The 14875-nt window shown below is 48.1% G+C and overlaps 1 protein-coding gene across 1 annotated transcript; it reads left to right on the forward strand.

Moving 5' to 3' along the window:
* Window positions 1-12421: 12421 nt before the first annotated feature.
* LOC121458835 (meiotic recombination protein REC114-like) lies at window positions 12422-13195 on the forward strand. The gene has a single exon (XM_041668162.1). It carries the CDS (start codon window positions 12422-12424, stop codon window positions 13193-13195), a length of 774 nt encoding a protein of 257 aa, XP_041524096.1.
* Window positions 13196-14875: the final 1680 nt, after the last annotated feature.

Below are 14875 nucleotides of genomic sequence, written 5' to 3' on the forward strand. Positions count from 1 at the left end.
ACCCATGCAGTTCCTATATTTTGCTCTTTTGGAATGAAGAATTCTTTACTTAATTTCTTTTTTTTTTTTTGTTTTTTTTTTTGTTTTTCGAGACAGGGTTTCTCTGTGGTTTTGGAGCCTGTCCTGGAACTAGCTCTTGTAGACCAGGCTGGTCTCAAACTCACAGAGATCTGCCTGCCTCTGCCTCCCAAGTGCTGGGATTAAAGGAGTGTGCCACCACCGCCTGGCTGGAATGCAGAATTCTTGAACAGTGACGTTAAGTCAAGGGAAAACCTCTCACACTGTAACAGTACTTTGACACCCCTTGGGGGTACAGCGCGCTTCCTTTTGCGTGTAGAACAAACTGAGTAGATGTGGTCTTTAGATTTCAGTGGGAACACTTTTATACATTTAAACATCCTTTTCCTTGTGCTCCCACTAAACGCTCTAAAGTTAAGTTGCACGCAGGAGAAATTAGGGAAAGAAGCCATCTGGGTCTTGCATATGGCTGTGTTCAGGAGCGCTCGCAACTGGCTGGTGTAGGTTAGTTAAGTCGTGAGTGTTGCATAAACGCCACGAATCAGCACGATAGGAAGCTTCTATGAGGATGTGACCACTGCCCAAGTGTGCAGCTGACAGATGTCACAGATCAGGGAACAAAATTGGAGCCTTCTCCCAGCTTACCAGCAACAAGGCCTTGCTTGGTACACTGCCGCCAGGCAAGCAGGGGTGGGGGTGCTGGGGACACTGACACCCGACCAGCGGGGGTGGGGGTGCTGGGGACAGCATTGACCACTTTCACTGTTTCTATGACTAAACCCTTTCCATAGTTTGAACGCAAGTCTGTTTCCTATCTAAAAATTTATCCGACAGTTAAATCACTCAGCCGTCACTCTTTGAAACCAAGGCTGAAAATGGAGCAGAAGGACCCTCCTCCTCTGGGCGAGCCTTGGAGATGAAAGCCGCCGGCCTCGCTGGCTTGAATTTGTCAGGAAGTCTCACCTCTGGCTGAGGAGCTAAGGCCAGTTTATGGTTGTGGGGCGGGACGGTGGGTCGATTTTCTTCAGGGATGCAGACCCTCAAGTTACCCATGCTCCAGTAGACAGGCTGACATCCATCACCCGTCATACCGAGGCAACACTAAATGAACTCAAGTGGGTTTAAAGCCAACACAAAACAGCACATAAAATTGAGAAGAAATACTCTCAGAGAGAAGAAAAGATTCAGAGGGTAGGAGACGCGAGTAGATTTGATGATTTACTTTTAGGTTTTACTTTTCGAAAACATTAAACAGATGGAAAGAAACATTAAGTGAAATATTTATGAAGTAAATAATAAGGTTTTGCTCGTTTGTTTGGTTTTGGGTTTTTTTTGGGGGGGCGGGGGGACGTTGTCATCGTTGTTTTGCTTTTAGACCTGCAGCGGCGTGTCTCTGTTTTCACTCTCTAAGGGGCTCACAGTCCTGCTGCAAGATAGGTACTGTCCATTTAAAACCTGCCTGCATCGGGTCCACCGCCCTGGAGCACGCTTTGCTGTGCTGTCGCTGGCCACTGTGCAGAGGGAGCCGACCCACCCTGAAGCATAGTTCGCACTTCCCAAACCGCAGTTACCCGCCACCCTAGTTGGGAGCTGCTTCTCTGAAACCCAGTTATGCCCATCTCCGGCCAGACATCACAGTTCTCCGCCGGCTACAGAAAATGAAGAGGCCCCCAGCAGCAACAGCGCCGCCGCAGCCACAGCCCCCATCCCACCGCTCAGCCTCAGGACGGCGCGGCTTCCCCCTCCTCCAGGAAGACCCGTGCCAGAACTTCAGCTCTTTGGAAGAGGGTTTTTCTTGGTATAAAAAGCAAGACCCTCCTCCGGCCTGTTCAAACAAACAACCCGACGCCACCTGCCGAGAAGCCCTTCCCCTGCGGAGAGGCCCCGGACAACGCGCGGGCCGTCGGGCTTACCTGGCTCTCCCTCCCTCCGTCCGGGTCAAGTCCAGAGTCAGAACCAGCCTTCAGGGTCCACAGCCGCTGACGCCACGCCACTAGGGGATTTGCATTTCTCCACCCACTTGAGGCTTTCCTGTGCGTCAGTGTTCGAGTTTCTGGGACTCTAAGGCGGTTCCCACCCACTCTGGTTTAGAAAAAAAACGCTTTGCAAAGTCAGAAGGAAGCCCACTCGCAGAACACGGCCCCCAACCCTAGTAATAGGCAGCGCTCATGAACGCAGAATGGCCCAAAGGTGCCAGAAAAATTCTAGTCAGGGCTACACACTCTTTTTTCAGTCTTTCCCAGACAAGAAAAGATCCTGTACGCTCAAGCTAAAGGCCTGGGATCCCTGTTTTCCTCAGACAAAACGGTACTTTTTCTGGCTAGCCAGCGCTGGAATCGGAGGGCTGGGCAACCAGAACCAACACACCAACCTCCCGCAGGTAGGTCTGCTCCTTCAGAGGTTTGGGCCAACTCCAGTGGAGGTTCCCAGGGTCTGCCCTCTCTAGCCAGCTTCCTCCCACTCTAAGTAACCTTGTCCTCGAACCACGGGCCTGGTCTAGAATCACAGATTTCCGTTTGCTGCTGAATCTCACTTTCTGTCTGGACATACACGTTGTCTAGGTTAGAATATGGAAGCAAAAAGCGTGCGTCACCCGCGCAAAGACGCACTATCCAGAGCCTTCTCTCCCAGGTGCCAAAGTGTCAGGGTTGTCACCTCCTCCCCTCAATGTGTCAGTCAACACTGTGGTCAGCTTTGTACAGTCACCGCTCTGGGAGGCCAGGTTGTGACTGCTTAGCCACAGGGAAGTTTCTAGAAGCTGTGTTGCTCAGTTACCACATGAAAAAAGTCCGACTTCAAGCACTCCCCGAATTGCTAGGGAACTGCAGCTGGTCTTCTCTGAGTCCTTCTCTGCTTGCTTGCTTGCTTGCTTACCCATAAGGCCATATTCCTGACACCCAGGTTCAGTTTGCTTTGGCCCCAGCCTGCCCAGGAGACTCTTCTCCCTCTGAGGAATCTGCCATCACTCACTGCCCTCGCTCCCTTCACTGTGTCTCCTCTCCAGCCGCTCTGTGCAGTGAAATCCTAGCCTTTGTGGGGACTGCAACAATGCCCCAAGCCCATGGTACTTTTTCCTACTTTGAATTTCTATTCTCCTTCCTTCCAAACTGTCTGAGAGATAAGGGATGCACTCCTGGGATTTTCGGATCCCCCTCATGCTCTTATTCTCTCTCCCCCTCCCTGCCTCCCCGCTCCCCTCTCTCTCAGGATATGTCCGTGGATATGGGTGTGTGCATGCCGCTCGGATCTCCGGTGAAAGTCCGAGACCAATGGCAAGAGGCAAGCGTTAGGCCTGGCCTTCTAAGCCTGTTTGAGGATCTCCTGTTGCCACTGAGTCAGCCAGCCCAGGTGGCCTGAAAGCTGTTGGGGACTCCCCTGCATCATCCCATCCAGCTTCACAGGGGTTCTGGAGATCCAAACACAAGTCCCCATGCCTGCATATAAGGGTTTTACCCACTGCACCATTGCCCCAGGCCCAGCCGCATTTAAACAGGAGAAATGGGTTAGACTAGCTTCCATAGCACTAATCACCTAATATCCACAAAATTCAACATTTCTGAATATAATCAATGTAAAAACTTCAATTCCTACATAAGATCGTCGGTGCTCCTTCATGTTGAGTACCCTGAGTCTCTTAGAGTCCTTGGTTGGAACTACATTTCTTTGAGGTCTAAAAGCCCCTGGTAACTAGTGGCCAGCCTCCTGGACAGCAAAGGTAGAGACCACTTACTTTTGGTCCTTTTACTTCCTACCCTACTTAGAGTGTTGGTCACTTTGGTTTTCGTGTCCTTATTGTTACGTTTTAACTGTTGAGTGCGGCTGTACAAAATGGGGGTGTCTTCTCTGTCTCCTTATGACTCCCCTAGTTGTTCTTGGGACCCCTTATTAATACTTTTTAGAAATTGCTGAGCATCCCCCATGATTGTGTATTACAGTTTTGCAATCATTATTCATACTATCAAAACTCTGAAGTAACCGACTCAAGCTTCCAATGGCATCCCTGCTCTATGCTCAAATGAACGTGTTTATGCAGAGCAAAAATGTTTTTCAACCTCAAAGCACAGGGTGAAGTGTGGCTTCAGGGTTTCTTTGGAGGCGGGGTCTCTAGTAACCCAAGCTGGCCTCAAATCCCTATGTAATAGGACTAACATGACCGTGCACTTCCTAATCCTCCTGCCTCTGTCTCCCAAGCGGGGATTACACTCTATGCCACCTCTCCTGTCGTGATTTGCATCCTTTAATGTCTGTCCTGTGAAGGACAGTTAGATGTTCATATCTTCTCTTGCAGTGTATGGTTGTAAAATAGGGTGTCGGCTGAGCTATTTAGGAAAATCCAGACCGATATAACCACGTCATTGAAAAGGCTGAGTTACTGTGATGTCCTTTTGGATAACCAAGTTGTGCTTTGAGATTCTTAGAAACCACACTCTCAGCTGGTAAGCGGTAGTTTCTCAGGAACCAACTACATTGTATAACCCGAAACCTTATCAAAAGCCTCTGTGTCTACTGTCACAGAAGAAAACCCCCTTGGCCTGACTTGTATTTCAATTTGTGTGGCTTTCTTCTCAGGGTTGGGGCTCAAACGCAGGGCCTTGGCCCCGCTAGACAAGAAACTCTGCCACTGGTTCAGCCCAGCCCTCTGGATCCTGTGTGTTAGCGGAATTCTTATCCGCATTCAGTTTGGCAGTGTGCAGGTCATCTGTCCATCGGATTATGCAGACACCCTGAACCCTGGGACACTTCCTCCACTATGGTAGAAACCCACACCTGGAAATGTCACCAAGGGCCTCTCCCTTGTTGGGAGGCTGTGGAGCTCGTGGTAAGGAATCAGGTTCCCCATCTGGGGGTTGGATACACCAGCTCTTCAGTAGTGGCGGGCTCACTTTGGGAAGTTACACAGCCGAACAAGGGCTTTTCCTCAAGAGTCCCGTTTTATGCCTTCGTACCTAATGCCCTATTTCCCTGAACGCACTACTAAAAAGGTCTACCTTGAAGGTCTGAGGTTTAGCAAAACTTTTAACCTCTTAGTTGATAATATTCTTTCGCTAGACAGCATTTAAGCTTTTTCAGAGTGCAAGAAAGAGGCTTCAATTATAATGGTATCATTTGGCACCACCTCCTTGCTTGAGTGTTAAAGCAGCAACTATTTTGCCCAGTGATTTTGATTTTGTGTGTGTGTGAGTGTGTGTTGGTTTTTTTTTTTTGGTAGTATCAACCTACTGAAAAGCAAAAGATTCTTATAAAAACAGATTAATATTTCAAAGTCTCTCAATATCCCGGGGCAACATGTGGAGATCCGCAGATGGAGAGCTCCTGCTATGTTCGCCTGTCCAGTGCAGTCACTTTCCCCAAGGGGTATTCCCGGAGGACTCTCTGCCTCCTTCTTTCTTGACTGAAGTATCTGTCTTCATCCTCGTGCCTCTCCATCTTATGGAAGCATTGCAGAAAGGGCAGTAACCCCAGTTTTCAAAAAAAAAGTCTAAGTAATAAAGCCCCCCCCCCTTCCATTGGCCCTGGCCCACCTCAGAACCACACAATGAAAAATGTCCAAGTGAACAAGCAAACTAAGTTCAAAAATGAATTCCCTGTGAAGAATCTCAAACTCAAAAGCCCTCACAGACTCCCCTTCCTCCCTAAAAGATACTACCCCATGCTGGATTATAAAACTTATGCTGGATTCTCTACTGTCCTCTCCCAGGAGGGAAATTCTTAACTGTAGGTCTTTAGCAAGGCAGATTCTGCTTCTGCTGTAACACTCACCTGAACTCTGTACCTATTTCTGGTGGTGCCAAACTACTCTCTGTAGATATGGTAGAATAGATTCCATATAAAATGTTCGGGAAGATTAAAGAGCTAATGTAAGTAATTAGGTAAGAGGAATAGCCAGTCAGTAATAACTGTTGGTAACAGAATACTTTGTCAAGTTATGGGGAACTGAGGAGGTCAAAAGTTGATCCTCCATCTTTCTCTTCTTCCTTATATAGAAAGCAAATAGAGGCCCAGGGTGGCAGGCCACTTGCAAGCAAGGAGCAGGAAGGACCCACAGCCGGTCACTGACTGGGCTTTCCTATCCTACCAAGGACACTACTTACTTTGGAGGAGAGAGATAGAGATAGATAGACAGATAGATAGGTGATAGATAAATAATAGATGATAGATGATAGATAGGTGATCAATAGATGATAGATAGATAGATAGATAGATAGATAGATAGATGATGGATAGATAGGTAGATAGATGATTGATAGATGATAGACAGATAGGTGATAGATAGATAGATAGATAGATAGATGATAGATATAGATGATTGATAGATGATAGGTAGATAGATGATAGATAGATAGATAGATAGATAGATAGATAGATAGATAGATAGATAGATAGATAGATGATAGGCAGATGACCAGAAAGAGAATTACGTCAACTCCATCTCTTCTTTCTTGTATAAATAACATAAGCAGTTATTGGTTTTCATCTTGTGGTAGCCCTTACCTCCCTTCCCCAAGTTTCCTCTGTTATGTTTCCTGAGTTGGACAAGGATGATGGACAAGCAGAATATACACATGCTGAAAACCATATCCCATTCCCCAGCAGCGCGTGCCAGTACCAGGTGAATGGTACTGTGAACATCACTGGGACCAGACAGTCTGATGTAGGGCTTCCCAGATCATCTGTCTTCAGGTCACGCTGCCTTCATCAGACCTGGGACAAAGTCTTTCGAAAGGGGCTTAATAGCAGCCGGGCGGTGGTGGCGCACACCTTTAATCCCAGCAATTCGGAGGCAGAGGCAGGCAGATCTCTGAGAGTTCGAGGTCAGCCTGGTCTACAGAGAGTGTTCCGGGACAACCAAGGCAGCACAGAGAAACCCTGCCTAGAAAAAAAGGGGGTGCTTAATATCTAAGTGGTTCTCAACCTTCCTAATGCGACAAACCTTTAATAGTTCCTCATGTTGTGGTGACCCCCAATCATACAATTATTTTTCACTGCTACTTTGTAACTATAATTTTCTACATTATGAATCGTAATGTAAATATCTGTGTTTTACCACCGTCTTAGGTGATCCCTATGAAAGGGTTGTTTGACCCCTTTTCCAATGGGGTCGCAACCCACAGGTTGAGAACGCTGATGGAAGGGTTCTCATCTCTTTCCTAATGACTGTGCTCCCTCTACTGTCAGGTTCAAGCATTGCAATATACAAGTCACACTCTTTCAAACAATAGCGCTTCTTATATGGCTGGAACTCCGTCAGACATGGTGCTAAGATCTTCATCTGTATGGTTTACCTAATCCTCGTAACACTACGCTATTGTGGCCAATGCTCAAAACACTCTCAACAGCCTGTTAGTTAGAGACAGGATCTACCTGTTCTAGTCAGGGTTTCTACTACAGCGATGGAAGACCATGAGTAAAAGCAACACGGGGAGGAAAGGGTTTCTTTCAGCTCACACTCCACATCACAGCCCGTCCCGAAAGGAACTCAGAGCAGGAACTCAAGACAACCTGGAGGCAGGAACTGAAGAAGAAACCGTGGAGGAATGTGTATGTGCGTGTGTGAGTGCGTGCGTGCGTGCGTGTGTGTGTGCAGGTGTGTGTGTATGGGCGTGTGTGTATGCATGTGGTGTGTATATGCGTATGTGTGTATGTATGTGTGTATGTGTGTGTGTGAGTGAGTGTGCGTGTGTGTGAATGTGTGTGCGTGTGTGTGAGAGTGTACATGAGTGTGTGAGTGTGTGAGTGTGTGCGTGTGTGTGTGCAGGTGTGTAAGTGTGTATGGGCGTGTGTGTATGCATGTGGTGTGTATATGCGTATGTGTGTATGTATGTGTGTATGTGTGTGTGTGTGAGTGAGTGTGCGTGTGTGTGAATGTGTGTGCGTGTGTGTGAGTGTACATGAGTGTGTGAGTGTGTGCGTGTGTGCAGGTGTGTAAGTGTGTATGAGCGTGTGTGTATGCATGTGGTGTGTATATGCGTATGTGTGTATGTATGTGTGTATGTGTGTGTGAGTGAGTGTGCGTGTGTGTGAATGTGTGTGCGTGTGTGTGAGAGTGTACATGAGTGTGTGAGTGTGTGTGCGTGTGTGTGAGAGTGTACATGAGTGTGTGAGTGTGTGTGCGTGTGTGTGAGAGTGTACATGAGTGTGTGAGTGTGTGTGCGTGTGTGTGAGAGTGTACATGAGTGTGTGAGTGTGTGTGCGTGTGTGTGAGAGTGTACATGAGTGTGTGAGTGTGTGTGCGTGTGTGTGAGAGTGTACATGAGTGTGTGAGTGTGTGCGTGTGTTGGAAAGTCACAAGGGGGGCGGACATGGGAAAGTTGAGTGCCATCAGGGGGTATGATGGGAAAATCTCAAAGAATCAATAAAAACATTATGCTGAAAGCAAACAACAAAGAATAAATGCCCAGCAGCTCAGAATAATTGCCGAAAGGATCTGCAATGAGAAAATGCAGGACACATTCACTGTCAGCAAAGAGAAAAACAGAAGGTTTGTGTTCGGGAGCTCCGGGGTGCAGTCAGGACCCAGCTCGCCGTCTGTAAGAAGATCTCTCTTTGGGCGAGGGGGGGAAGTGCTAGGTTCAGCCTTCCTAAGGATGGCCCTGATGCATCTTGAAACTGGCATCCTTAGCCAGACATGGTGTAGTGGTGCATGCTTGTAATCACAGCCCTTGCAAGGGGGGGGGGGGGTGGGGAGCAACGAGATCAAAAGTTCAAGAGTATCCTCAGCTACACAGCACTTTGGGGCCAACTTGGGCTACTTAAGACTTTGTCTCAAATAAAATCCATCAAATGGGACTTGATCAGCACAGTGAGGAAATGAACTGAGGCCAGGGTGTCGTAGAAGCACACAAACACATTTAGCTGCTGCTGGGTTCTGTGGAAAGGTATTCAGTACGTCCCTTAGGCAAGATGTAAACTATTCCAGTTCTCGGGACAGGAGCCCTGTAATTGGGGACCTACATCTAGTTGGATAAAGAGGCTTTTCTATTGGTAAGGTTCCTCGTAGGACATACGAGATCCTAAAGGAAACTCCAGAAGCAATTGCTTCTTTAATTGGCTGGATTCTTCCGGGCTTTTGCCATAGTGAGAGGCACAGGGAGCGTGAACATTTCTGTACTGGGCCTTCGTGGAAGAGAAGGTGAGAAGGTCACGCGGGAACTTTAGTCTTGCTGGTACAGGGAACAAAGGAGATGAAGCAGGATGGAGCCGAAAGGGCTTCTGGGTTTTTGGTAGACTCCCTCTCAAGGTTCGGCACTAACCCCTGGGACAAGATCATTCGGTGAGATCAGTAACAGGAAATTGAAAGGCGCGCTGCCATATCCGTGTGTTGGCCAAGTGGTAAAAAGTCCCTCTCCCTAGGCGCGCTGAGAAGACGGGAACTCTGGCTACGCACCAGGGGGCGCCGTTTTCCCACGGACAACGATTCTCTAGTGTGACCCTGGAGACGGGTTCGTTTTTATTCACCTCTAAGTTCCTTCCACAGTTGAACCAGATGGGTATTTTTCCTCGGTTGTTCCTCCCTTGTGATCACGTCGTGTTTGGCCCTTACAGAATTACAGGAGTTAGAGTGGCGAGCTGGACCCTACCAACTTGCTGCATGGCTAGAGGCAATATACTGGAATCCTTTACACCCGGGAGAGCGGAGGAGGAAAGAAAAAGGAAATAAACAAGACTTAACCACGCCAAATGACTGAGCGCTTACTTTCGGCATTATTGAAACGGCACACCTGAACAGGGCCCTCTGGTAGAACGCATACTTAGGGCAAGCCTGAGCTAGGCATTCAGTTCATTTAGGATTTTTTTTTTTTATCTCTATGTCATATGTGCTCCAAACTGTCAAATTTTTGCAGAGGATAGTGTCTCTAAAGATGGCTCAGGCTTCCTGTCTCTTCCCAGCACCCACCAGAGAATGTTTATCTTCCAAGTCATCTAAGTAAAGATGGTGGACTCATGAAACAAAGCCTCTTGTTTGGACAAGTGCCCTGGCTGCCCCTTCCAAACAAGCTGCTGTTTCTTCAGCTCTTCGTTTAGGAAAAGCCTAGAACCAGTAAAGTAGGTTGATTGGTTGTTTTGTGAGGCAGAACAGTTTACACAAAACTCTAATTCACTCCTAAAAGCCATAGATAGCTCCTGCACTCTATGACGCCTAGGACGGAAATTCCAAGTAGCGCTAAGTATGCCCAGGCAGATTAACAAAGCCAGGGATTGTGAGATTTCCCTCATAATACAGTGAAGAGCTATGTGGTCAGGCTCCCTAAAAGATGGCTCCTGGCCTGCTGATCCCCTCAGGGTGGAGGAGCTTATCCCGTCTGGCCCTGTCAGAAACATCCAGTTAACGAGCTGCAATGTGAACCTTTGACATAACCAACCTCCCGGTGGTAAGTCTACTGTAAATGCATTGTCCTCCTGCCCGCAGTCAGCACTGCCCCGTTGGAAACGAGAAGTCTGGCTTGACTTGGGTTTCCACTAAACATATTTAAACCGAAACAGCAACTGACGACATCAGGACAGGCTGAGCTCCCGGTGTTTAGATTTCCAACCACTGCTATAGCGTTTCCAGAAATTTACACAGGATGCTACTTAATAGTGATAACAATGGGTTACATACAGGATTAACAGGGGGAAAACCCAATTAAATCACCCAGACAGCTGATCTTTCTGCCAAGGGCGGGATCTCCAGATTGGCTCCCTGACACCGTGCGCTTCGGGCACAGGGCCAAGAGTTGTCATACAGTGACTCCGTTGTCTTCACCTCCCCGTGTTAGTTGGCCGGACCTGGTGCCCCACTTAAGGCCTTCAATGGGGACTTCCAACAGGGCTGCTCTTTGCCTCGGAGATAACCAGCGGTGGGAACGCTATCTGGTGGCAGGCAATTAGCTCACGTAAATAGTGCCAGCACTAAACTCAAGGTCAGGTTACCCCCTGAGAACACCGTGGGACGAAAGCCAACCTGGGGAAAGCGGAGCCCGGTTCACCTCTGCTGCGCGCTGCATTGTGGAACAGCTGGCTCAGGGCTCACACTGTTTAGGGCTTGTTTACGCCCCTTACGAAATTTCCTCAAGAGCACAGTCACCAAGGCCTGCTGGCCTGGGTCTGAAAAAGCATGGGATAAAACCGGACTTGCTGAACATAGCAGACAATGAGGACTGCTGAGAAGTCAAGAACAATGGCAATGGGTTTTTGATCCTACTGCACGTACTGGCTTTGGGGTAGCCTAGGCAGTTTGGATGCTCACCTTACTAAACCTGGATGGAGGTGGGAGGGAGGTCCTTGGACTTCCCACAGGTCAGGGAACCCTGATTGCTCTTCTAGCTGATGAGGGAGAGGGACTTGATCGGGGGAGGGGGAGGGAAATGGGAGGCGGTGGCGGGGAAGAGGCAGAAATCCTTAATAAATAAATAAATTTAAAAAAAAAAGAAAGCCCGAGTTTCTCACCTAGAGATGACGGGCTTTCTTAGCAATATGTCCTTCCTACGTGCTGATTGCAGCTGAAACAGATTTTCGAGGTGAGTTTCCTGAGATCTGGGATGTGAGGCTAGAACTTTCTGGAGCGGTGGCCATATTCCCAATTCATTTGAGGCCTTGTTGGGAGGGATCCCTAAAGCACGGTCTATACACACTTTTTTTTTTTAACGACCTCTACTTTGAACTCATATGTTTGGACAACCAATCAGGGCACCCGGTCCTGACTCCATCTTTGGGATTAAGAGGTAAGCCCAGAGATAGAAAGCTCTAGAAAGAGAGAGACCACAGACTGCTTACTGAGTCCCATTCAACCCTGTAAGAGCGAGACTTACTCTGCAGAGTCCTTGCTGAGCGGCTGACTTCTCTGCAGGGTTGCAACGCTTTAACATTTCATGGAGGTCAGGGGAAGCGCCAGGACACTGGGGAAAGAGCCAGCATAGCATATGAAAATGGGGGAAAGATTTAGTAGAAAAAAAAAAACGAAGATCTATAAGTTCAAGTCTTTCAGCAGGCAAGGAAGACTCCACAGTGAATAAGGAATAAAAGATACTGTCTTTGTAGCTTTGGAGCTTGTCCTGGAACTAGCTCTTGTAGACCAGGCTGGCCTCGAACTTACAGAGATCCTCCTGCCTCTGCATCCCGAGTGCTAGGATTAAAAGCGTGCGCCACCACCACCCGGCTCCAAGATACTGATTTTACATAAACTACACCCCTCCTCCCTGGCCACTCTGATATCTCAATCTATCACGAATGATCAACAAATACCTGTGGATTAGATCTAGGACCGCTTGCATGTAAGAGGAAGTGCCATAAGGCCACGCCCCAGGCGTCATGGTAACACAGGAGGAAAGACCTGGGGAACAGCTGGGATCAAAAGCTCAGAAAACGAAGTTCCTCTAAGACACTGTGCTATCTTCTGCTGTTAAGAGTGAGAAATTTCGCAGGCATGGCTGAGGCGGGAAATGTCCGCTCGGGCCTCGGCCTCCCAGGAGAAGTCTCCCAGTGGCCTCTGAAGCGCTATGGCCGCTTCATGCTCTTGGACACGCGAGAGTCACCTGGGCCTAGCTCGGAAGGTGCTGCAGCATCCTCGCCCTCATGGAAGGTGTTTGAATCCAGTGAAGAAGCTGGGGCTCTCGTTCTCACCATCGTTGTATCGGGTCATTTCTTCATTTCCCAAGGACAGACACTCCTGGAAGGGTTTTCGCTCGTTGGCAGCAAGAGCTGGTTGAAGATTGTGAGGCGCATGGACTGTCTTCTGTTTGGAACAACGATAAAGAGCAAGAGCCGCATGTTTCGTGTGCAGTTCAGTGGAGAGTCGCAGGAAGAGGCGCTGGAGCGCTGCTGCAACTGTGTGCAGACCCTGGCCCAGTATGTCACCGTTCAGGCACCTGACAGCATGGTCCAGCAGCTTCAGCAGAGCCCAGGCCCACTGGGGGCAGGCGAAAGCCAAGGGAAGGACCCACTGCAGCAGGGGCCCTATCTGAATCTCGAGCAGCAGGTGTGTGTGGCAGCTGACACTGGCGCTCTGGAGGGAAGGACTTCAGTGATGCATCTAGCTCAGACTATTCTGGCATCGGAGAAGCTGCCCCAAGTCTATGAACAATCTTCATGGGGAGCAGAAGAGTTGGGTCCCTTTCTACGCTTATGCCTCATGGATCAAAACTTTCCAGCATTTGTGGAAGAGGTGGAAAAGGAACTTAGAAAGATCACACAGAGTTGAGAAACTAAAGCCCTGCACATATATGCAATTAAGGAACTGAAGGTATTTGAAGAATAAAGAGTATTAATCCAAAAAAAAAAAAAAGAGTGAGAAATTTCTGGGCCGGAAGCAGAGATCGTCAGGTAAGGATGTGTGTAGTTTTTGGTTTTGTTTGTTTGTTTGTTTTGTCCTTAAGGCCCACGTGACAGGAGGAGACCAGACTCCTGCAAGCCCCCCTTTAACCTGCGCCCGTCCGCCATGACACGCACGCACCTTCCTGCGCTAACAAACACATATAACAACTGTCATCTTAAAAGTCTAAACATAGGTCTATGGAGACTGTTTAGCTCCTGTGAAATGTTGAACTTTGAGACAAACAGCTGCCATTGACAGCTTTTGACAGCGCTGTTTCTTCATCCTCTTTCCAGGGATTTATTATTTGCTAATACGCACCAGATGGCTTGTTTTGGTTTCGTTTGTTTAGGGTGTATGCATATTCGGGTGAGTTTTGGAGGCCAGGGGTCAGTGGCAGAGGTGGGTGTGCCCCCTCCCTTGTCCCCCACCTTGTTTGGTGAGACAGTCTTCCACTGAACCCGGAGTTCCCGGGTTCATGAGGCTGCTTATCCCTAAGGCTCCATCCTGGGTGGACCTCTTTGCACCCCTGGTGCTGGGATTACACACGGGCACTGCCACACCCCACTTTTTATGTGGGTGCTGGGATCAGAATTCAGGTTTTCACGCGGCTCGGCGAGCCTTCTTTTGGAGCCTACGTTGCCTTGTTCTGCATAGCTTCAGGGACTGACCTAACTCGCGTGGCAATGGAGTGAAGGACAAATTTAGGAACACAGAAAAACTGAGTTCGGATGGACTGGGCCCTCTGATGGGGAAACCGCAGCACCTGAACGCTCAGCGTGCTTGCTGGATAGTTTCACGGGGGCGGGGTTATCGCTCGCAGCGTTATTGCGTACAGATAAGGAGGCCGAGTTTACGTGTGTGCAGCTGAGCAAGGAGACGGGTTTAGCTAATCTCAGCCGTTCGTTTTGGTAGGAGAGCAGTCTGCAGGCTGTAAACAGCCACGGGAGAATGCTACGGTGGAAATTTTCTGCACATACCGTCAGCATTTGCTTTGCTGTTGCTCTAACCCTAACCCGAGAATCCTATGGTCTAAGGGTTTGATTTTTGAAATGGCGGGGTCCATGGCAACAATACACACAGACATCCACTCAGGACTTCCTTTGATCCCCCCACGCAAGATGTCTTATCTGCAAAATGAATTACAAGGATAAAGAAAATAAAAATGGTAGCTGGTTGATTAGCTATCTCCTTAATGATAATGGTGATATTGAAATACATTTTGGTCATGACTTTATCACTACTAATTTTTATATAAGATTTATCACTACTAATTTTTATATAAGAACAGCAATTACAACATAACTAAGGACTAACTGTTTTTTCTACTACTTTGAAGATTTAGAATAAGCTGTGTTTTTTTTTAATTGAGTAAAAAATGTATAATGTTTTTTTTTTTTTTTTTTGGTTTTTCGAGACAGGGTTTCTCTGTGGTTTTGGAGCCTGTCCTGGAACTAGCTCTTGTAGACCAGGCTGGCCTCGAACTCACAGAGATCCGCCTGCCTCTGCCTCCCGAGTGCTGGGATTAAAGGCGTGCACCACCACCGCCCGGCTCAAAAAATGTATAAT

The sequence above is a fragment of the Microtus oregoni genome, unplaced genomic scaffold (assembly GCF_018167655.1).
Source record: "Microtus oregoni isolate MIOR12 unplaced genomic scaffold, Mior012 000018F_ref0000195, whole genome shotgun sequence".
Lineage (NCBI taxonomy): Eukaryota > Metazoa > Chordata > Mammalia > Rodentia > Cricetidae > Microtus > Microtus oregoni.